The sequence below is a fragment of the Lagenorhynchus albirostris genome, chromosome 1 (genome assembly GCF_949774975.1).
Source record: "Lagenorhynchus albirostris chromosome 1, mLagAlb1.1, whole genome shotgun sequence".
NCBI classification, from domain to species: Eukaryota; Metazoa; Chordata; class Mammalia; order Artiodactyla; family Delphinidae; genus Lagenorhynchus; species Lagenorhynchus albirostris.
This window is the reverse complement of record NC_083095.1, coordinates 4,733,545-4,755,717: the sequence shown is the minus strand read 5'-3', so window position 1 is coordinate 4,755,717 and position 22,173 is coordinate 4,733,545. Positions and strand designations below refer to the sequence as shown.

General features: G+C 47.4%; 1 protein-coding gene across 4 annotated transcripts in view; it reads left to right on the top strand.

Annotated features, from left to right (window-relative positions):
• The window catches only part of WDR25 (WD repeat domain 25), a 142,864-nt gene that overhangs the window by 70,125 nt on the left and 50,566 nt on the right, over positions 1 to 22,173 (top strand). For all 4 annotated transcript variants that reach the window (XM_060160413.1, XM_060160590.1, XM_060160497.1 and 1 more), the window contains exon 3: positions 12,835 to 12,982. In XM_060160413.1, the coding sequence (XP_060016396.1) occupies positions 12,835 to 12,982 (148 nt within the window). The remainder of the gene's footprint in view (positions 1 to 12,834; positions 12,983 to 22,173) is intronic.

The following is a 22,173-nucleotide window of genomic DNA, read 5'->3' as shown; positions in this document are numbered from 1 at the left end:
AGGGAGAATAAACAAATCCATAGTCATAATTGGAGATATTAACACTCTTCTCTAAGTAGTTGATAGAACAACTAGACACATCAATAAAGATGGAAGATCTGCATAACATTATCAACTACCTTAACTAAACTGACATTTATGGAACACTATACATAACAATGCTGGGTACAGATGCTTTTCAAATTCAAATAGTACTTCTCTAAGGTAGGCCATGTGCTAGGACATAAAGCAAATATCAATACATTTAAAAAAGCTTAGAGACTTCCCTGGTGGTCCAGTGGGTAAGAATCCATGCTCCAAATGCAGGGGACCCGGGTTCAATCCCTGGTCGGGGAACTAGATCCCACATGCATGCTGCAACTAAAACATGCTGCAGTGAAAATCCTGTGTGCCACAACTAAGATCCGGCACAGCCTAAATAAATGTAAATAAATGAATATTAAAAGAGGGTTTAAACAATAGAAAGCCAAGTCTTTGATCACAGTGGAATTAAATTAATAATAAATAATAATAAGATACTGAAAAGTAAGAAAAACTCCATAAACATTTGACGGTTAAATCACATACTTCTAAATAACTTATGGGGATTTATGCTTTCGGCTAAGATGGAGTAATAGGGACCAGATTTATGCTTCAATCTTAAATAATTAAAAGAAACAGGTAAAATATAAGGAACAGTGGTTTTCAGGCACTGAACACCAGGTAGTGTAGACAGTGATGCCTGAGAGAGGGGAAACAAAATGGGATGAGCCCTGAGATTGTTGCAGCTTACAGCCCGATGAGAGTTTCTGGACTATAGCACAGGGAGAAGAAACCCAGATGGGTCCCAGTGATCTTCCTGAGTTGAGGAGACAGAGCTGGAATCCAGGAAGGGCAAGGCAGCTAGAGTTCTCAGAGTTCTCTCTAGAGTTCTGGTTCTCAGAATAGAGAACCAGAGACTAGAGAGCTGCCCAGAGAGAGAGAGAGCTCCAGAGCCTACAGGAGGTTCCCTCAAAGTCTTCAGTGAAATACTGATCAGCACACGTGTAGGAGGAAACTCCCCAAGGTGGGGAAAGAGCCACTTGAAAGGAACAGGATGAACAATCCCCAGAGCTCACAGGACCAAGAATACGTCATATTCCCATAAGCCAGAGTGGGAAATCCTTGTAATTCACAAGGGTATTGCCTCAGGAATGGAGTAAAACAACCCTAGATAAATGCTGCTCTTTTTCCTCCTATCAAAGCTTAGAGACTCTCCTGGCGAGAAGTGAACTGTTTCCAAGTAATTTAATTGTGTCCCAGAACAAACCTCAAGACTATTATAGGAATACAAAAATAAAAAAAAAATCCACTAAAGTAAAATTCACTGTGTCTTGCTTCCAAACAAAGATTACAAAGGCATGTGAAAGAAGAAGAAAAATCTGAACCATGATGAGAAGAAAAATCAATAAATAGAAACATACCTAGAAATGGCAAGATGATACAATTAGTAAATAACGTTATACCAGCTGTTATAAATATGCCTTATATATACAAAGAGGTGGAGAAAAGTATGAACAGAATAAGGAGAGACATGGAAGACAGAAGAAAGGTCCAAATCGAACTCTAGAGGTGAAAAAAAAATGTTTTGGATGAAAACTACACTAGATGGAATTAATTGCAGATCATAAACTGTAAAAGAAAAGGTTAGCAAATTTGAAGACATAGTTATAGAAACTATCTAAAATGCAGCACAGAGAGTAAAAAGCTTGGGAAAAAAAATAAACAGAGCACCAGTGAACTGTGAGATAACTTCAAGCTTACCCAATATACATGAAATTGGAGTCTTCAGAGGAAGAGAGAACAGAAAAAATTATTTAAAGAAATAAAGGCTGAGGGCTTCCCTGGTGGCGCAGTGGTTAAGAATCCACCTGCCAATGCAGGGGACACGGGTTCAAGCCCTGTTCCGGGAAGATCCCACATGCCATGGAGCAACTTAGCCTGTGCACCACAACTACTGAGCCTGCGCTCTAGAGCCCACAAGCCACAACTACTGAGCCCGCACGCCTAGAGTCCGTGCTCCACAACAAGAGAAGCCACTGCAATGAGAAGCCCACATACCGCAACAAAGAGTAGCCTCTGCTCACAGCAACTAGAGAAAGCCTGCATGGAGCAACGAAGACCCATCACAGACAAAAATTAAAAATAAATAAATAAATAGAAAGAAAAAAATTTTAAATAAAAGAAAGAATGGCTGAAAGTTTTCCAAATTTGATGAAAATTAGAAACCCATATATCCAAGAACCTCAATGAACCCCAAGCACAAGAAATATGAGGAAAAAGTTTACCAAGGTACATCATAATGGAATTTCTTATAATCAATGATAAAGATAAAAATCTTAAATGCAGCCAGAGAGGGAGAAAAAGACAAGTTACATACAGAGGAACAAAGATAAGAATGGCAACAGACCTCTTATTGGAAATGATGCCAGTGGAATAGCATACTTAAAGTACCAAGAGAAAACAAACAGACCACTGTTAACCCAAAATTCAAAACCCAGCAAAACATCTTTTTAAAACAAAGGCAAAATACTGTTTCAGACATTTAAAAGTTGAAGCAATTCATTTCCAGCAGACCTGCACTAAAGGAAATGTTAAAGTTCTTGAAACAGAAAGAAGGTGATGCCAGATAGAAATTACATCTTCACAGAGGAATGATGAGCACCAGAAATGGTGAATATGTGGGTAAATGTAAATATTTTTCTTTTTATTAAAAAATCACTTTAAATGATGACTTATGTTTAAAGTAAAAATAATAACAATGTTTTGTGGAGTTTATAACATATGTAGGTATAAAATATATGATAACATGCATAAAAGCTGGGATAGGAGGAATGGTGTATATTGTTATTATGATTGTTATGATTCTTAAGGCAAGTGCTAATATTACTTGAAGGTAGACTGTGATAAATTACAAATGTATGCTGTAAGTCTTAAAGCAAATAGTAATAAAACAAAACCAAGATTTATGGTTAGTAATCTAACAATGGAGATAAAATGAAGTAACAAAAGATACTCTTAACAAAAGATAAAATGAAGTAACAAAAGTTACTCAATCCAAAAGAAGGCCAAAAAAAAATTAGGAAAGAGGGAACAATCGAGATAAATGGAAAACAAATAGCAAATTTAAGCCCAAACCATATCAGTAGTGGATAAAATGGCCTAAATACCCATTTAAAAGACAAAGTTTGGGGACTTCCCTGGTGGTGTAGTGGTTAAGAATCCACCTGCCAATGCAGGGGACATGGGTTTGATCGCTGGTCTGGGAAGCCTGTGCCACAACTACTGAACCTGCTCTCTAAAGCCCACGAGCCACAACTACTGAAGCCCACGTGCCTAGAGCCCATGCTCCGCAACAAGAGAAGCAACCGCAACGAGAAGCCTGTGCACTGCAACGAAGAGTAGCCCCTCCTCGCCACAACTAGAGAAAAGCCTGTGTGCAGCAACGAAAACCCAACACAGCCAAAATAAATAAATTAAAAAAAAAAAAGACAAAGTTTGTTAGGTTGGATAAAAAGGCAAGACCCAATTATACAATACCCGCCAAGAAACCTTAAATGAAAAGACACCAAAGGTTAAATGTAAAAGGATGGAAGAAGATATACCATACTAATAGTAATTAAAAAAAAGAGTGGCCATATTAATATTAGACAAAGTAGATTTCAGAGCAAAGAATATTAGCAGGGATAAAGAGAGACATCTTATAATGAGAAAGGGGTCAATTCATCAAAGGACATAACACTAGATACTTAACTTTGGGCACATAAACATTAAGGGCATAAATATGTATACATCTAATAAGAGAGCTTTAAAATACATGAGGCAAAGCTGATAGAACTGCATGGAGAAATAATCATATATACAATTATAGTTGGAGCTTTCAACACCATTTTTTCGATAATCAATAGATCAAGTAGACAAAATCAGTAAAGGTGTAGAAGACTTGAACAACACTATCACCAACTTGGCCTAATTGGCATTGATAGAACACTCCATGTAACAACAGCAGAACACACATTCTTTTCAAGTGTACATGGAATGTTTACCAAGATAGACCATATTCTAGGCCATAAAACAAGGCTCAGTAAATTTAAAAGGATTGAAATTATTCAAAGTATATTCTCTAATGGTGATAAGATTAAATTAAAAATCAATGACAGATATCCCAAATATTTGGAAACTAGACAGCACACTTGTAATTAACCTCTGGGTTCAGGGAGAAACTGATAGGGATATTAGAAAGTATTTTGAACCAAATGCAAATGAAAACACAACACATAAAATTTTGTGGAATGTAGCTAGAGTAGTTCTCAGATGGTAATTTATAGCATTAATGCCTATATTAAAGAAGAAAATTTCAAATCAATGATCTTAGCTTCCACTTTACATACAAAAGAAAGAAAAGCAAATACAACCCAAAGTAAGCAAAAGAGAGGAGATAAAGAAAAAGCAGAAATAATTGAAAGAGAAAACAGATAAACAGTAGAGAAAAGTCAGTGGTGCCAAAAGCTGGTTCTTTGAGATCAGTGAAAGTGATAAACCTTTAGCCACTCATCAGGAATAAAGAGAAAACATACAAGTTACCAATATTAGGAATAAGAGAAGTGACTTAATTACAAATTCTAAAGATATTAAGAGAGTACTAAGGTAATATTATGATCAACTTTCTGTCAATGAATTCTACAACTTAGATGACCTGGATAAATCCCTTGAGAGACTCAAGCAATAAAAGCTCACTGACAAAATTAGATAACTCCAAAGCCTTGTCTCTATTAAAGAAATTGAATTCATAGTTAAAAGCCTTCCCATAAAGAAAACTCCATGCCCCAAAACTTCACTAGTGAATTTTACCGAACATTTAAGTAAGAAATAGGACCAATTTGTTATGGGTTGAATTGTGTCTCTCTCAAAATTTGTATTTCTAAGTCCTAACCTCCAGTGCCTCAGAATATGTCTTTATTTGGAGATGGGATTTTTTTTTTTTTTTTTTTTTTTTTTTTTTTTTTTTGCGGTACGCGGGCCTCTCACCTCTGCGGCCTCTCCCGCTGCGGAGCACAGGCTCCAGATGCACAGGCTCAGCGGCCATGGCTCACAGGCCCAGCTGCTCTGCGGCACGTGGGATCTTCCCGGACCGGGGCACGAACCCATGTCCCCTGCATCGGCAGGTGGACTCTCAACCACTGTGCCACTAGGGAAGCCCTGGAGATGGGATCTTTATAGAGATATTCAAGTTAAAATGAAGTCTTTAGGATGGACCCTAATCCAGTATGACTTTCATTTTCTTTTCTTTTTTTAAAATTTATTTATTTATTTATTTATTTTTGGCTGCATTGGGTCTTCGTTGCTGTGTGTGGGTTTTCTCTAGTTGTGGTGAGCAGGTGAGCAGAAGACCGCTCACCACTCTTCGTTGTGGTGAGCAGGCTTCTCATTGCAGTGGCTTCTCCTCTTGCAGAGCACAAGCTCCAGGTATGCGGGCTTCAGTAGTTGTGGCTCTTGGGCTCTATAATGCATGCTCAGCAGTTGTGACGCATGGGCTTAGCTGCTCTCTGGCATGCGGGATCTTCCCGGACCAGGGCTTGAACCCGTGTCCCCTGCATTGACAGGTGGATTCTTAACCACTGCACCACCAGGGAAGTCCCTATGTTTTCATAAAAAGGGGATATATGAAGACAGACAGGCATAGAAGGAGAACACCATGTGAGCGTGAAGACAGCCATCTACAAGTCAAGAAGAGAGGTCTGGAACAGATCCTTCCCTCACAGCCCTCAGAAGGAACCAATCCTGCCTTGATTTCTGACTTTTGACTTCCAGAACCACGAGACAATACATATCTAGTGTTTAAACCAGCCAGTTTGTGGTATTTTGTTATGGCAGCCCTAGAAAATTAATACACAATTCTTTTCAAACTCCTCCAGAAAATCAAAGAGGAGGAAGCACTTCCCAACTTGTTCTGTGAGGCCACCATTACTGTGGTACCAAACCAAGAGAAGAAATAAGATTTAGCAAATCAATCCAACATTTATTTATTTATTTATTTATATGTCATGACTAAGTAGGATCTGTCCCAGGAATTCAAGTTTAGCTTAATATTTGAAAATCAATTAATATAATACAGCCTATTGATGAACTATAAAAGAAGAACCATATGATGATCATCTCAAGAGATATAGAAAGAGCTTTTGACAATATCCAGCTTTCATTCCTGATAAAAACTTTCAGCAAACTGGAAATAGAAGATAATTTTCTCAAACTGTTAAGGAGCATTTATGAAAACATAACCTCTAGCATCTTACTTAACTGTGTAAAAGACTGACTGCTTTCCCCATGAGGTCAGGAACAAGGCAGGGGTGTTCACTCACACTGTGTCTATTCAGCATTGTTCTGGGGATTATAGCCTGTGCAATAAGGCAAGAAAAAGAAATAAAAGGTATCTGGATTGGAAAGGAGGAAGTGAACTTGTTTTTGTTCACATATGTGATTGTCTATGTAGAAAACTCTTCTGAATCTACAAAAAAAAAAACCTTAGAACTAATAGTTTAGCAAGTTTGCCGAATTCAAGGTCAATATAGAAAATTAATTGTATTTCTACATTAGAAAAGAACCTGAAATTTAAAAATTTTAAATACTGTTTACAATATCACAACATGAAAAAAATAGGGATACATTTGACAAAAGTTGTGCAAGATTTTTTCATCAAAAAACTATAAACCATTGCTTAGAGAAATTAAAGACCTAAATATTGATAAAAAGAGAGAAATATCCTGTGCATGCATCAGAAGACTCAATATTGTTAGGACATCTCCCCAAATTGGTCTGTGGATTCAACGCAATTCCAGCCCTTGAATACACACACACCCTGAAGGATTCCCAAAACTTTTGCGGGTAAATGGCCTGATGAAGGCTTGGGCACTGGCTGCACAGGCTTGTGCTAAGCTGTGCAAGCCTGACAGCGGTCTCTAGAATGATATCCTGGGACAGCAGAGACTGTCGAGGATAAGCAGGAGTCCATGAGCTGGGAATGAACTAAGAGGGTCTGTGAGGCAGGAGCTGGCAGGACAAGGCCAAACGGGAGGCAAAGATTCACCCAGAAGTCTGACAGCTATTATCTCCAGGTAGTGGGATGATAGCTGCCTCTTATTTTCTTCTTTGTGTTTTTCTGGGTTTTTTTTGTTTGTTTTGAAAAATTTTTTGCAGAACACTTATTTACAATGTAATCAGAGAAACAGCCATCCTGTTGTTGATTCCTATGGGGTTTTACTTTTTGCACTTTTGTATAATTTGAGTATTTTTTACAGAGATTGTATTTGTTTTATAATATTGGGTTGGCCAAAAAGTGCCTTCGGTTTTTAAGGAAAAATAAAAGACACATTTTTCATTTTCACCAAGAACTTTATTGAGCAACATATTCACCCTTTTGTCCACTACCTTCTGCCATTTTTTTAGGCAACTTCATAATTCCATCTTCCCAAAACTTTTTATCTTTTTGAGCAAAGAACTGTTCCAGGTGCCTTTTACAGTCTTCTAGGGAATTGAAATTTTTTCCCTTAAGAGAATTTTGTAAAGACTGAAATAAATGGAAATCCAAAGGTGCAATATCTGGTGAGTACGGCGGATGAATCAGAACTTCCCAGCCAAGCGGTAACAGTTTTTGCCTGGTCATCAAAAAACATGTGGTCTTGCGTTATCCTGATGGAAGATCATGCGTTTTCTGTTTACTAATTCTGGATGCTTTTCGTCAAGTGCTGCTTTCAGTTGGTCTAACTGGGAGCAGCACTTGTTGGAATTAATCGTTTGGTTTTCTGGAAGGAGCTCGTAATAGAGGACTCCCTTCTAACCCCACCATATACACAACATCGCCTTATTTGGATGAAGACTGGCCTTTGGTGTGGTTGGTGGTGGTTCATTTCACTTGCCCCACGATCTCTTCTGTTCCACATCATTGTACAGTATCCACTTTTCATCGCCCATCACAATTTGTTTTAAAAACGGAACATTTTCGTTATGTTTAAGTAGAGGATCACATGTGGAAATGCAGTCAAGAAGGTTTTTTTCACTTAACTTATGTGGAACCCAGACATTAAAGTGATGAACATAACCAAGCTGTTGCGAATGATTGTCAACGCATGAGTTGGATACTTTGAGTATGTCAGCTGTCTCCTGAGTGGTTCTCAATTAATGTCTCGATTTGATTGGTATCAACTTCCACTGGTCTACCTGACCATGGAGCATCGTCCAGCGAGAAATCTCCAGCGTGAAACTTTGCAAACCATGTTTGACATGTTCAATCAGTCAGAGAATCATCTCCATACACCGCACAAATCTTTTTCAGTGTTTCAGTTGCATTTTTACCTTTCTTAAAATAATAAAGCATAGTATGCCGAAAATGTTGCTTTCTTTCTTCCGTCTTCAGTATTAAAATGGCAACACAAAAATTCACCAATTTTGATGTATTTATTTATTTATTTATTTATTTTTACTGGGGTATAGCTGTTTTACAATGTTGTGTTAGTTTCTACCGTACAGTGAAGTGAAGTAGAGTTCCCTGTGCTATACAGCAGGTTCTCATCAGTTATCTGTTGTATACATATTAGTGTATATATGTCAATCCCAATCTCCCAGTTCATCCCATCCCCCCTTTCCCTCCTTGGTGTCCATACATTTGTTCTCTATGTCTATGTCTCTGTTTCTGCCTTGCAGACCGGTTCATCTGTACCGTTTTTCTAGATTCCACATATATGTGTTAATAGACGATATTTGTTTTTCTCTTTCTGACTTACTTCACTCTGTATGACAGTCTCTAGGTCCATCCACGTCTCTACAAATGACCCAATTTCATTCCTTTTTATGGCTGAATAATATTCCATTGTACCACATCTTCTTTATCCATTCGTCTGTCAATGGGCATTTAGGTTGCTTCCATGACCTGGCTATTGTAAATAGTGCTGCAGTGAACATTGGGGTGCATGTGTCGGTAAGTCTTTTTTTTAAATGCACGCTGATATGACAGCTGTCACATACAATCTAACAAAATCGTTTTGAATGAAGTTAAAAACAACTAAGTGCTACTACAGCCATCTTATGGAAAAAACTGAACAAACCTTTTGGCCAACCCAATAAAAAACAAAAGTCAGGCAGGTAGGCAGAGAGAAGGTGACCCGTGGCTAAAGCTATAGGTCTTGAGAGACTGTTAGGAACTCCTGGTGGGGCCATGTCTCAGTAAGCAGAACACGGAAACTGCAGTGAACGTGCACCTGCACCACATTTCACTTGTCATGTTCTTTCTAAATCTGACTTTTGTTGGACACGTAGAATGTCTCCAGTTAATACAGCAAGTCATCTTAGCACATGTGGCAGAAGGCTTAACTCCTTAATTCCATGAAGGCAGATTGGGCTCTCTAATTACTTAATTGAAAAAAGGTACACACTTCAGGCTGCGTGGTGTTTGGGAATTAATCTTTAAAACCTGACAGCAAACATTAAATTCAATTAGGGAGAGCGATTAGCAAAGATTCTTCTCTCCCTCACCCTGGGTACTTTGAGAAGTGGCTGACTGGGGTGCATTGATTCTGATGCTATCGTTGTGTATATATCAACCAGGAGAGCCAAGTATGCATTTTTCATTTCAGAGGGGAGTTACTGGATAATTTACGGATTGATGGATTTCCTTAAACATGTCTCCGCGGCTGATTTAGGAGGCCGTGGCCAGGAACTCAGACCTCTCTGGTTGCTGCTTTCGGCCTCTGTGCCACAGGGTTTAAGGTCTCTTTTTTCCTCCGTCTTTGATTAGGGTTATGAGCCACCCCCTCCTCGTCCCCCACCACCTCCTTCTCCTCCTTTCCCAACACCTAGCTGATAGCAGGTACCCAGGAGGTGTTTGCTGAATGAATGATTAAATGAATGGGTTTAATAAATGGGGACATTTGGGCATATTTGCTTTGGAGCACATTCATTTTCTCACGCTCTCTTTTTTTTTTTTTCCTGTACGCGGGCCTCTCACTGCTGTGGCCTCTCCCGTTGCGGAGCACACGCTCCGGACGTACAGGCTCAGCGGCCATGGCCCACGGGCCCAGCCGCTCCGCGGCATGTGGGATCTTCCCGGACCGGGGCACGAACCCGTGTCCCCTGCATCGGCAGGCGGACTCCCAACCACTGTGCCACCAGGGAAGCCCTCTCACGCTCTCTTTGCCTCTCTTTAGGGGAAATACAGTGTAGTGTTCACAGCTCCCATCCCCCAACCCTGCCCCTCTCCCTCTCCCCTCTCCAAGCATATTTTTTATAGTCTGACTACAAGTACACAAAGAAACATGATAGAGTTTTGCTTCATATGTGTTTTTAAAATTGTGGTGAAATACACATAAGGTTTACCAGCGTAGCCATTTTTAAGTGTAGGTTCAGCGGCATTAAGTACATTCATTCACATTGTTGTGCAGCCGTCATCACCATCCATCTGCAGAACTCTTCATCTTGCAAAACTGAAACTCTGTCCCCATTAAAAAGTCTCCATTTCCCCCTCCCCGCAGCCCCTGGTAACCGCCGTTCTACTTTCTACGTCTATGATTTTGACTACTCTAGGGACCCCCACATACGTGGAATTATACTTTCCGTCTTTTTGTGAGTGGCTTATTTCACTTAGCGTGTTGTCTTCAAGGTTTATCCATGTGGTGGGTTGTGTCAGAATTTCATTTCTTCTTAAGACAGTAATATTCCATTGTGTGTGTATATATATATATATATGTATATATATATCACATTTTGTTTATCCATCTATCCATCAGTGGACACTTGGGTTGCTTCCACATTTTCACTGTTGTGACTAATGCAGCTGTGAACATTGGGATACAGATATCTCTTTGAGATCCTGGTTTTAATTTTTTGAGCACATACACACAAGTGGAATTGCTGGATCACACTGTAAGTCTATGCTTAATGTTTTGAAGTTCTGCTCTGCTGTTTTCTCTAGTGGCTGGACCATTTTGCCTTCCCACTAACAATGTACAAAGGTTCTGATTTCTCCACCTCCTTGCCAACACATATCTTCTTCTTTTTTTTTTTTGATAGAAGCCATTCTGCTGGGTGTGAGGTGGTGTTCCATGTGTTTTTAAAACTTAGATGGCATCGTACTGCATATATGCAGTTGCCTTATGTATTCAATATTATCTTTTCACTGTTTAGCCAAGTTAACCCTGTAGATCTAGTTCACTCATTTTACTTTATTTTTTCCTTTCAAGTCATACTTGCACATCGTTTTGAGAAAACAGCATTCCCTGTGCTCTGCGTTTCTGCCATGAATTCTCACTTCACTTTGAAGTCTTCTGGCTCTTTCCTCTGTTATCTCTGTTCGTATTTCTAAATGTAAATGTTGCTACTTTTTGCTTTTCAGTCTGAAACCCCAGCTGTTGACCCCTAATTAGGAAGAAAGGAACTGAGCTGTCTTACCATTCTTTCAAGGCTACCCTTGACCTCTTGTTTTCTTAATCTTAGACATTTCCGTATGCCCGGGAAATACGCTTTCAGAGCTCTCATCCTATGCATTTTGAGAACCTTCAGGATGTGGCGGGGTGAATTTTCTCATCTTGAAAGGGGAGCTTATCTCTCACATCCAGTTTGTGGATCTGTGTGGGCACGCTTTGGGTTTACTCTTATCAAGGAAATAAGAGAGGGTCAGGGAATCCTGCTGTTAAGAACCGCATGCACTACCTGCCTCAAGAAGCACAGCCTCCGGCGCCGCGGCTCCTGCTGTGCTCCAGCTACGGTGCGCTGTGCCCAGCCCTCGCTCATTCCTCACCACTGCCCTTGGGACGGGGCTCTTCTTATGCCCATTATATGGACGAGGAGACTGAGGCCTGAAGAGGCCCAGCTTCAGCCACGTCACAAGGCTGGCAAGCCGGAGCATCACAGGAGGCCCTGTGGGTGCCTTCCTGCTTCTGTGTTCAGTCCTCTGACCCACCTTGGATGGCAGGTGAGAGTATCCCTTTCTTCCAGCAGTGACACCAAGGGAGGCCAGTAGCACTGCTGAGCACCTCCACGTGCCAGGCCCTGGGCCAGCCTGGTTGGGCTCCTCGCCTGCCGGCCTTTCCCTGGGGTGTGTGGTGGTCGGCAGAGTTTCCTGGGAGAGCTGGTGGGAAGCCGAACACAGCCCTTTCATGCACAAGTGGTCCTGGCCCTTGGAATGTACCGTTCCATACTTGAGGGCCTAAAAACACATTTTAGAGGTCATTAAGTGTACATAGGGCTTTCTGCCACAAGCCTCGCTCCCCAGGGAAAGCAGTGGGGAGTGAGGGGCAGTACTTTCTCTCCCAGAAAAAAGGCCAGCTTGCCCCTCGGGCAGAGATCTGCTCTGCCTGGTTGCAAACACAGGTGTGGCAGACTCTATTTTGGATCTTAGTCTTAAAGCGGGACCCGTGCAGGTAGCCTGGCCTTGTGCGGCATCCACTACAGGTCTCAGAAAGTCCTGTCTCGGAGGACACATGTCAGAGGTGCAGGTGAGGCTGGGCTGGAACTTTTTGGTGGTGAGCAGGTGTGAATCAGGTGTGAAGGGCTGGGCAGGTGAGTGGCAGAACACAGGACATGCTGTTTCCTTGTGAGCTCCCTTAACCCCCAGAAAAAATTTTGTGAAAGTCTCCCCCTCGACTTGCCAGTCCCAAGGCCTTATTACATTTCCACGAAGAGAAGTTTAACATCTAGATGTTGCTTTGATGGTAAAATATTGGGAATGTAGTTCCACTGTGAGAGCCTTTTCCCCGTGCACAGGGGCTGAGCTGAGCCCCCAGGATCAGGCCCCCGCTTGTGACATCTGGCGCTGTGTTTGCCTCGTAGGTGTGGAACGCCGTGGACTCGGGAAGCTGCTTGCAGACCTACTCCCTGCACAGTGAGGCAGTGCGGGCCGCCCGGTGGTCCCCCTGTGGCCAGCGCATCCTCAGTGGTGGCTTCGACTCCGCCCTGCACCTAACAGACCTCGAAACAGGTGTGTTTCATTACCCCGAGGCGCCCCCTCCTCCGAGTTGGCGCCTTTCTCACTGGGGAGGTTTCTGGGAGGGGGATCTGCAGCCGCCAGCTGCAGACGGTTTCAGGGCAGGGGCAGACGGGACGAGGGGAGACTCACACTCGGCAAGCGTGTCTCCAGGCTGCTTGCCTGAAACCGAGACTGGCCCGTAGGCTTCACAGTGGACCTCTGCCAACCTGCCCGGAGGACAGAGTCCCAAGGTTGTCCCAGCCCCAACCTGTGGAGCTGGATAGAGGTGGCTTTTTAATCAACTTCTGACATGCAATTTGTACTGAGATAGATTTAGCTTCATCACAGCGTCCTTTGGTTGGAATCAGTTTAGAATTCCTGTCAATTCACTGTCGCTGAAAGGCTGTAAGGAATGATTCCAGCTCGTACGGAAAGCCAGCAAATGAGCTCTGCTTTCATGCCCACACTGAAAAGGCATTTGGGCGAGATGGATTCGCGCTGGCTAAATCCTAAGGGGGCTCTCGACAAGCAGCGCGAGGAGGAGAGAGGAGTCAGTGGGAGGAACTTTCCATTCCCCGGCGTTCCGCGTTCCGATGCAGCCGGCGCGTCGAGCACGAATCCGGCCACAGCCCTGGAGCGGGGGCCTGTCTGTGCTTCGGGCGAGAACAGAGCCAGCGAGCGCAGACCTGGGTTCCAGCCTTGCCCCTGACCCCCGGGCCGGCTGCCCTCAGCGCCCACGTTGCCTTTTCCTCCCTGGGTTCCTCCTGGGTCACTTTTCTGCTGGGCATCGCTGCCAGCACCAGGAGGGGAGGCCTGGGTTCACACCAGTGCCCGGGGCGTCCCTCGAGCCCTCAGGCAGCCCCTGCCTGCCTGGCCCAGCTGTGGTGGTCCTGGGGTCCGTGCCTCTCCCAGAGCCTGGCAAACAGGGGGTGATCACTCCGGGGTCCAGCCACCCAGCTCCGCCCCGCAGCTTGGATGCAGCGGGTTTGTTGCTCACCTGGAGTGTCCTCCTCTCTTGCTGGGTCACTGAGGGACGACCCTTTTGAGGCCATGCAGCTCCTTTGGCTGGGCCCCGTGTGCCGTCAGTGGGGTGTTGACCAGGCTGTTGGCTGTGTCGGCGGCTGGTACTGTGCCACAGGCTTTGCACACATTTCAATCCTGCCAGCCATTGTTATCCCCATTTCACAGGCGACTAGACTGAGGCTGCAAGGGCCGAGTGACTGGCTCAGGGCCTCCAGTGGTGCAGGGCAGGTGGGGGTTTGGAGCCACGTCCATGCAGCTGCAAACCCTGGGCCCTTTACACAGTGCTGAGTGTCCGGTGTTCTTTTTGGCAACAAAGACCACGCTCTTCCTGTGAGCCCCTCTGAGAGGGAGTCGAGGCTTAGGGGGTTTGGTGCCCTGGGTGACGGTGACAGTTGGGTCGCTGGTGCCAGCAGTCACTGAGCTCAGTGTCACTGAGCACCGACTGTGTGCAAGGCATCCCTCTGCAGCTTAGCATGTGGGGTGAGGGCCCATTCACCCTTTGAGACTGGCACCACCGGAATCCCCTCGCCACACACAGGCACGGGGCACAACCAGGAAGTGGCTGAACCAGGATGCACACAGGTCCGCCAGGCTCCGAAGCCAGCTGCCTGACTGTTATACTTTGTTACCTGTGTGTCCAATAAGCCGTGCTCGGTATTGGAGACACAGAGGTGAATAAGTCCCAGGATGCACCCTGGAGGAGCTCCCATCCACTGGGGGAGACAGAATTGCAGAGAGTCCCAGGGTACAGTGATGGAGAGAGATATAGGAACCGCAAGGACATCTAGCCTGGGAGATCAAGGAAGGCTTCCTGGAGGAAGTGGGACCCAAGCTGAGGCAGGAACTGGGGGACAGAGAATCAGGATGGAGTGGGGCTGGGGAGGGGGAGGGAAGTGGGTTCTCAGCAGATGGAATGAGGACGGAGTTCAGGAACATGAACCACGTGGTGTGTGTGGAAGTGTGGGGTGCAGGGAGCTGGGGGGAGTGAGTTTGGGGGTGCAGGAAGGGGAGCTCGGGCTCCATGCGCTTCCTGGCCTGTGGGGTGTGCATTCCCCAGATGCCGCTCCCCAGTCCAGTGTCACTGAGCACCCATGGGTACCTGCACTGCCTGCCCAAGAGTGGAGAAGGGATGCTTCTCACATGCTGGTGATGCTGTCGTGTTAATCAAATACAAGTTCATTTGATAACATTAATGGATTCCTAGCGGCCCTTTGTCATGATCTATCTTCTCAATCAACAGATGTTAAGCAGACATTGCCATTGTGTGTGTGTATGTGTGTGTGTGAGTGAGTGAGTGGGGGGGGGGGCTCTGACATTTTCAGACGTTCGAAGAGAGTCCTCTCACCTGGCCAGTTAGGCACTGCCGCAGCAGGTGGCAGTAGGGGCCATTGCTGAGTTTGGAGCAGGAGAGAATCATGGCTCCATGTGCACCCTGGGCAGGCCTCCCTGGTGGCTGTAGCGGGCTGGGGGTGACCCGAGGCTGGGGGGGGAGCTTCAGGAGGGGATGTGGCAGCCCTGCCCAGCTGGTGGTGGAACTCGCTGGAGGGAACATTGTCTGGCCCGGTCCCAGCTGCTCCTCTAGCTGTGGTGTGTTGGGTGGGACAGGGAAAGCATGGCCGGGCCCTCAGGGCTTTGCCGTCCCCCCGGGGAGGTGAGGGGGCACTTTTGCCCCCCACCCCTCTGCTGGGAATGGGCTCACCACCCGGTTTGCCTATTGAAGGCCCCCTCTCATTCCTTCAGCAGCTACTTGTACAGGACCTGGGCTGGGGCTACCATGGTCAGCGTGCTGGATGTCCTTTGTTGCTTGGTGCGTAGGGTCCAGGGGTCTGGCCTTGCCCTTGGGGAAGGCCGCCAACCCCTGGGTGGGGCCTCTGCCACTGAGAGGTTTGGTTTCTGTGTCCATCTCCATGGCTAGTGTGGGAGCTCCTTGAGGATGGGGCCCATCCAGGTGGTCTTTGTGTCTCTGTCACGTGGCCAGGCCTGGCTCGGAGCAGCTGCTCAGCGTGCGTGCACGTGAGGCAGAGCTGAGGAGGCCCTTGCCAGGCGGGGGTGGGTTCATCAGGGGCCGCCGGAGTGGGGTCTGCACGCACGCCCACGCCGCATTCCGGCACCCCACCTGGCCCAGGGCGTGCGGGGGCTGTATACAGCCCCCGTGGCTCTCGGCCTCGTTTGACTTCTGTCCTTTCTTGTCACCGAGTCTGATCTTCCTTTTCACTTGCTTTGCCTCTTTCCGCCCTTGGTGATTTGGCTGTTCCATTTCAATCTAATTAGAACTCCCCGCCAGGAGAAAGCAGCGCAGGGCGTTCTCACCGCAGCGCTCTGGGAATTAGTCACTCGGTGCCCATTGTCGTTAATGGGAATTTGGCGCCAAGGCCATTTATCCTGGTGTCCTCAGTCAATACAGTTAAAAATCTGTGGATTCTAAAACGTCAATACCCGGCCTGAAATATGGAGGGCCAGCAACATTTTATCTCGTTAATTTATAGTTCTGACGGGCTGTTGGCTTAGAGAACAACCATGAATCAACACTTAAATAAAATCTGCTCACAGGTTAATTATTTCTGGTGCTATCATTTCAGTCTGTAATCTTCCTAAGGAAACGTCTCTGGTGCGTCAGGCTGAGGCGGCCTCGGGGAGCGCTGGTCTTCGACTCCACCAGGGCCCCGAGTGCCGCCGGCTTTATGAGTCAGCTGTCCGGCACACCACATCAGCCCGTCTCCTCAAAAGCCCCCGAAGAGCTTGAGCTCGTTCAGTTCTAAGTGGTAGTGGTTCTTGCAGATTCCACCCCTTAGACCATCGCCCCCAGCCTGGCTGTTAAGGCCTGGGAGGCACACGAGGCCTTGAACTTTGCATTTGTTGGCTGCAAAGGAGATGGTCCTTTCCCTGGAGCCTCCAGGGCCCTGGATGGGCAGGGCACCCTGTCCTCCTTCCTGTGCCCAGTCAGCTCTCCTGACGTGTGTCCAGCCCATCCGGGGCATCCAGGCCGTGCCACCCGGTCCCAGCTCCCGGATGCTGGAGGCAGCCCGGTGTGGTAGGAGGAACTTGGATGGGGTGGAGACACGGCTCTTCCACCTACCCAAGCCGGGCGTCCTCGGGGAAGCTCCCTTTACTTCCGTTCCCGCATCTGTGAGATGGGTAGCAATGCCCAGCAGCTGGGGTCATGGAGGGGAACAGCTGGGATAACGTATCCAGAGTGCCTGTGGCACGGCAAGCACTCAGCAAAGGCTGCCCTGCCCCTCCCCGCCCCTGCCCCACAAGGCCCTTCAGAAGGTAGGAGATCATAGCCGTGTCCCTCTGAGCAGCCGGAGAGCCGCAGTGGCGGGACCACGTCCCCAAACGGGGCAGCTTTGGTGGCTCAGTTCCAAAAGCCCCCAGAGGTCCCCCCGAGCCAGCTTCCTGGTGTCGCTCTTGATCCCACGTGTGGGTCTGGGGGCAGACCAGCAGGAAGACCGCCTTTCAGGGTCTCCCAGCCTCTCCTACGTCCTCCGCTGCTCCGTGACAAAATGGCCTGAGCGGGGTAGCAGCTTCCTCCTCGTGATGGGTCGGCACGTGCCTTTCACTTGAGCGGGCGTCCTCTTCACTCAGACCCCGCTTCCCGCGCCCTGCTGCCCCCGCCCCTGCCTGGCTCCTTCTGCTCTGGGGTCCCTGTGTCTTTCCGTGGGGGTCATGGTGCGTGGGCCCGAGTGACCGACTGGAACTGGACCCATGAATGATCATGACTTTTCTTTTCCAAGAAGTGTCTTCTGGTGTCTCCCTTGTTTTTGCATCATGACTGGGGCCTCCATCACAGGAATGCTCCAAGGAAAAGGGGAGTGACAAATCGGCTGGGCGCTCCCTGTGGGCCAGGCTGTGAGCCGTGTAGCCCTGGTTCCTGGCACCCTGCCTGGCCTGGATCAAGCCAGAATGAATAAGTGGATGTTAGGCTCTCTGCTTATTACATAGTTAGTCTTCACGCTAACCTATGGGGGAAGTGTTTTCATCCCTATTTCATGGGCTCAGAAACTGAGGCTTGGATGAGCGTTGGATGACTTGCAGTGACAGAGCTGGGGTTCAGCTCCGGCCCGTGTGACTGGCAGAGGCTTTGGCTGTTCAAGGACAAGAGTGGGTACCCTCAAGCACGTGTGTTTCTGGGCTGTGACCGAACAGTTTGCTTAAGCCGACTCCGGGGGAGCCCGCTCTCACCCGGGCAGCTGGCTCACCACCTGCCGAGGATAACTCGGGGCCTCTGGGAAGAAAGCGCGCCCAGACTGATCCCTCTGATGAAGTGACTGGCTGAAGGGTGCTTCTCCGGCTATCGACAGCCGCCGTCCCAGCAGGAGAAATGTTTGCCCTGACGATTTTAAAACACTTGTCAGAGGAAGGGTGAGAAGCGTCCATATTAAAAGCCCGGAGAAGAGTGTCAGGGGCTCACTCGGCTTTGGAGAAGTGGCGGCAGGGGGGCTCCTTGTTGGGCTAAAGCCTTCAGAGTGGTGCCGCCCCCTGACCCTGGGTCTCCTGGGAGGCGCTGGTGAGAGGGGCCTGGGCTTTTCCAGCCTTTAGGCTTTCCAGCACCATGACTATTCTCTGGAACAGCTCAGAGGAACCCGGTTAGGTGTCCTTCACGCGCCCGCGGACAGCAGCGGGCATGGACATGGAGCTCCCGAGGGTGTGGGCACGTCTCGTGTCATTGCTCCTTTGGTCCTCGGGGTTTTACTACTAGATCCAGATATGGAGGCTGTGCAGAGCTCTGTGCCCCAGTGAGGTCTGAGCTGATGGCGGTCCCTGGCTGCCGCCCCTCCAGTGCCCTCTTGCCCTGGGAGCAGCCGCCTGCCCTCCTGTCCTCCGTCCCACAGATACAGGCGGGACCCCGCAGACTCCTCTACACAGTGGAGTCCCACTTTCTCCTAAGCTCGCTCCTTCACCGGCATCCCTTTCCCAGCCCTCCTTTAAACTAGTCTGTTCTCAAGGCTGTGCCCTTTTGATCCCGGGCACCCGTCCCCATTCCCACCCACGCTCTTCTCCTCCGCTGAGGAGTATTTCTCTCCAGTCCCAACCTCGATTTCTCCCCCTCTTTCCATACAGCTTTGGAGTAAGAAGCTGACCTAGTTGTGGATATTAAATCAGATGTTACCAAGCTTGAGTAAAGCCCCTGCCAGCCCCGTATCTCACACTTTAGAACCTGCCTTCGAGGTCCTTCCACGCCTCCACAAACCTCTGACTAGTCATCTGCCTCTAGTTAAGCTCGTGCCAGCCCTCTGGATAAATCAAAGGTGGTTTTTAATCAACAGCACTATTTCATTCATTACCATTATTGCACAGAGGTGATGTTTTTATCCGTGTGTGTGTTTAATTGTGCTTGCACTGCAGTTTGGCTCCCTTTGTAGGTAGGACGACCTCTGTTGACTGACCCCGGAGGCTAAACACAGTCACGGCTTGTTCGTTGTCCTGGTGGTGACTTCTGAGTCCCAGAAAACCAACATAAGTTGTACCCTTGGGACCTGTTTGCAAGTTGAGAACTTTTTTTTTTTTTTTAATTTTGGAAAATTCAGTCTTGTCCCGTTAATGAAATGCAGTGGCCAAACTTGATATGAAAGAAATTTCTACAACAGCTACTGCTGTTTCTGCTGTGACTACTGCTGCTGCCGCAGCCGCTGTCTGTCGGGCCTGCCGCTTGCCTGGGGCTTGCTGTCTGTCGGGCCTGCCGTTTGCCTGGGGCTTGCTGTCTGTCGGGCCTGCCGTTTGCCTGGGGCTTGCTGTCTTATGTGCATTATTTCTAATTCTCACAACAAGCCCTGAAGGTAAGATTTATTCTCCTGAGTGCACGTATTAGGAGCCCACGGATCTGAGAGGCTTGCCGGCGGATCCCGGGGCTGCTAGCTTACCTACAGGGAGCGTGCAGACGCGGGCCCGTCTGACTCTGGCCTGGACCCTCCCCGGGACTCTGCCCGGCGTGCCAGGATGGTGCTCGTTTCTGATTCACAGAGTTTGATTTGAAAGTTAGTAAGCTCCTTTCTTCGTTAACTTTGAGTCAGGAGGGTTAAATTTACGGCTGGCTGAATACTTCCCAGAGGATGAGTGTAACGATATTGATTTTCACAGGATGAGTCATACACCGCCTGCCTGGGAACACGAGCTCAATCACCACCAGCCGACAGCACCAGCCAATCCCTCGTCAGCATCTCCCCTACCGGCTCCCGAGCCTGTGATGTGCGCGCAGAGCTCAGCGGAAGGAAAGGTCACGAATCGCTCGCGGGCGGGCTCCGGGGTCACAGGGGTCCAGCCTCTGTCCCAGCGTGGCCGACTCACAAGGCCCTGGACGAGGCCTCACCTCTCTGGGCTTCCATCCCTCATTCCCCCAACGCTGAGGAATGGGGTAATTACACCTCCCACGCAGGGTTGCGGCATGACACGTGCAAGCCCCAGGCAGGCCTGGAGGCGATAGGCGCCATCTCTCTGGAGAGGAGGGCATGAGCTTCCCTGCTCTTTCTTGGGGACCCGTACTTGGGTTTCACCTGACCTGTGTCAAGTGCTTCTTACGTGCCAGGAACTGGGCCGGGGACCAGACGTGCTGGGACAGAGGAGGCCCCTCAGGGCCCTGGAGCCCTCGTGACCATAGGGTCCCACAGGGTAGGCGTTAGGGTTGACAGGCAGTGTTGCCTGGCCACGCAGGTGGTCACCCTGGGAAGCTCAGTGTCTCCACCGGAGAAAGAGGGGGGCTCCCCGAGGAGGAGCGCGGCCAGTGTTACAGCTGCCTTATCACAGCAATATTGGTGACGGTGCATTGCCAGCGCTAGTCGTGTCAAGAGACCCAGTTGAGTTTCTGCGTTCTGTCTTAAACAGGCTTTTGTTTTAATGGCGATTTATAGTTTATCTGTATCATTATGGATTCAAGGAGGAAAAGAAGTGGTTTTTCCTAACTCCAAGAGAGTCTGAACAGTTCTTTTATCCTGGTTGAGATCATTAGAACAAGATCAATAAAGTCAGTGTCAGTGGACTAAATATTTTAAAACTCGGTTTCTTGTAAGCAGCATGCAGTGAATAAATGGAATTTTCCATAACAAACATGTAAACAAGCCAGATAAGTCTCACGGTTAAAGGTTATATACAACTAACCATTGTGCTCAAAGTAGCATTGCCCAGGAGGGGGTGCGATAAACAAGCTACTCCCGGCTTCCCTGGTGGCACAGTGGTTAAGAATCCGCCTGCCAATGCAGGGGACACGGGTTCGAGCCCTGGTCCAGGAAGATCCCACATGCTGCGGAGCAACTAAGCCTGTGTGCCACAAATACTGAGCCTGCGCTCTAGAGCCCGCGAGCCACAGCTACTGAAGCCCGCGCGTCTAGGGCCTGTGCTCCGCAACAAGAGAAGACACCACAGTGAGAAGCCTGTGCGCTGCAAGGAAGAGCAGCCTCCGCTCACCACAACTAGAGAAAGCCCGCGCACAGCAACGAAGACCTAACACAGCCAAAAATAAAAATAAAGAAAATAAATAAAGAAAAATTAAAAAAAACAAAAACAACAAACAAAAAAAGCTACTCCATTTATGAAAAGTTGCAGAGTAGGAACACATCTGACAGCAAAGGACCTTCACCTCCAGCGTGGCTATCACCTTCAAGACAGTTTCTGATAAATATTTACCAGCCTTTATTTGTATCTCTTTAACTAAATGTAAAGGCAGCCCAAGGCATTGTATTCTCATAGCCTCAGAACAAAAACTCAACGTCAGTAATCTCTCAAGTTCCCTGCTCTTAAAAACTCATATCCCTTGGCTTTAGCTTGCAGTTTAACTAAGGGTGAATTCAATAATTTGAGGTTTAGTTTTTTTCAAACTGTAAGAGTTTTCCCCTTTGTTGTTTGCTGTCTGCCAGGCCCTCTAGAATGCTTTCCGTACAGCCCTCCCGACAGACGTGTGTTTATGAGGGCGTGTGACACAGCAGGGAAGGGCCCTGCCCAAGGTCGCTCCACTGGAAGTGACAGAGCTGGGGTGGGACCCGGGTGTGTGTGACTCCCCACCCCTCTGCTATATCACCTCCCACTTTGAACAGGTTGCTGGGTGACAATGGCTGGGGTCCTGATTTCTGCGCCACAGTCTCGCCCCAGACCTCCTTACCTCGTGTTTCCCAATAGGTATCTGTAATTATTATTCAAAACTGGAAAAATTTCATTTTGGTCCCTTTTAACAAAGAAGTACAGTGAAGGCC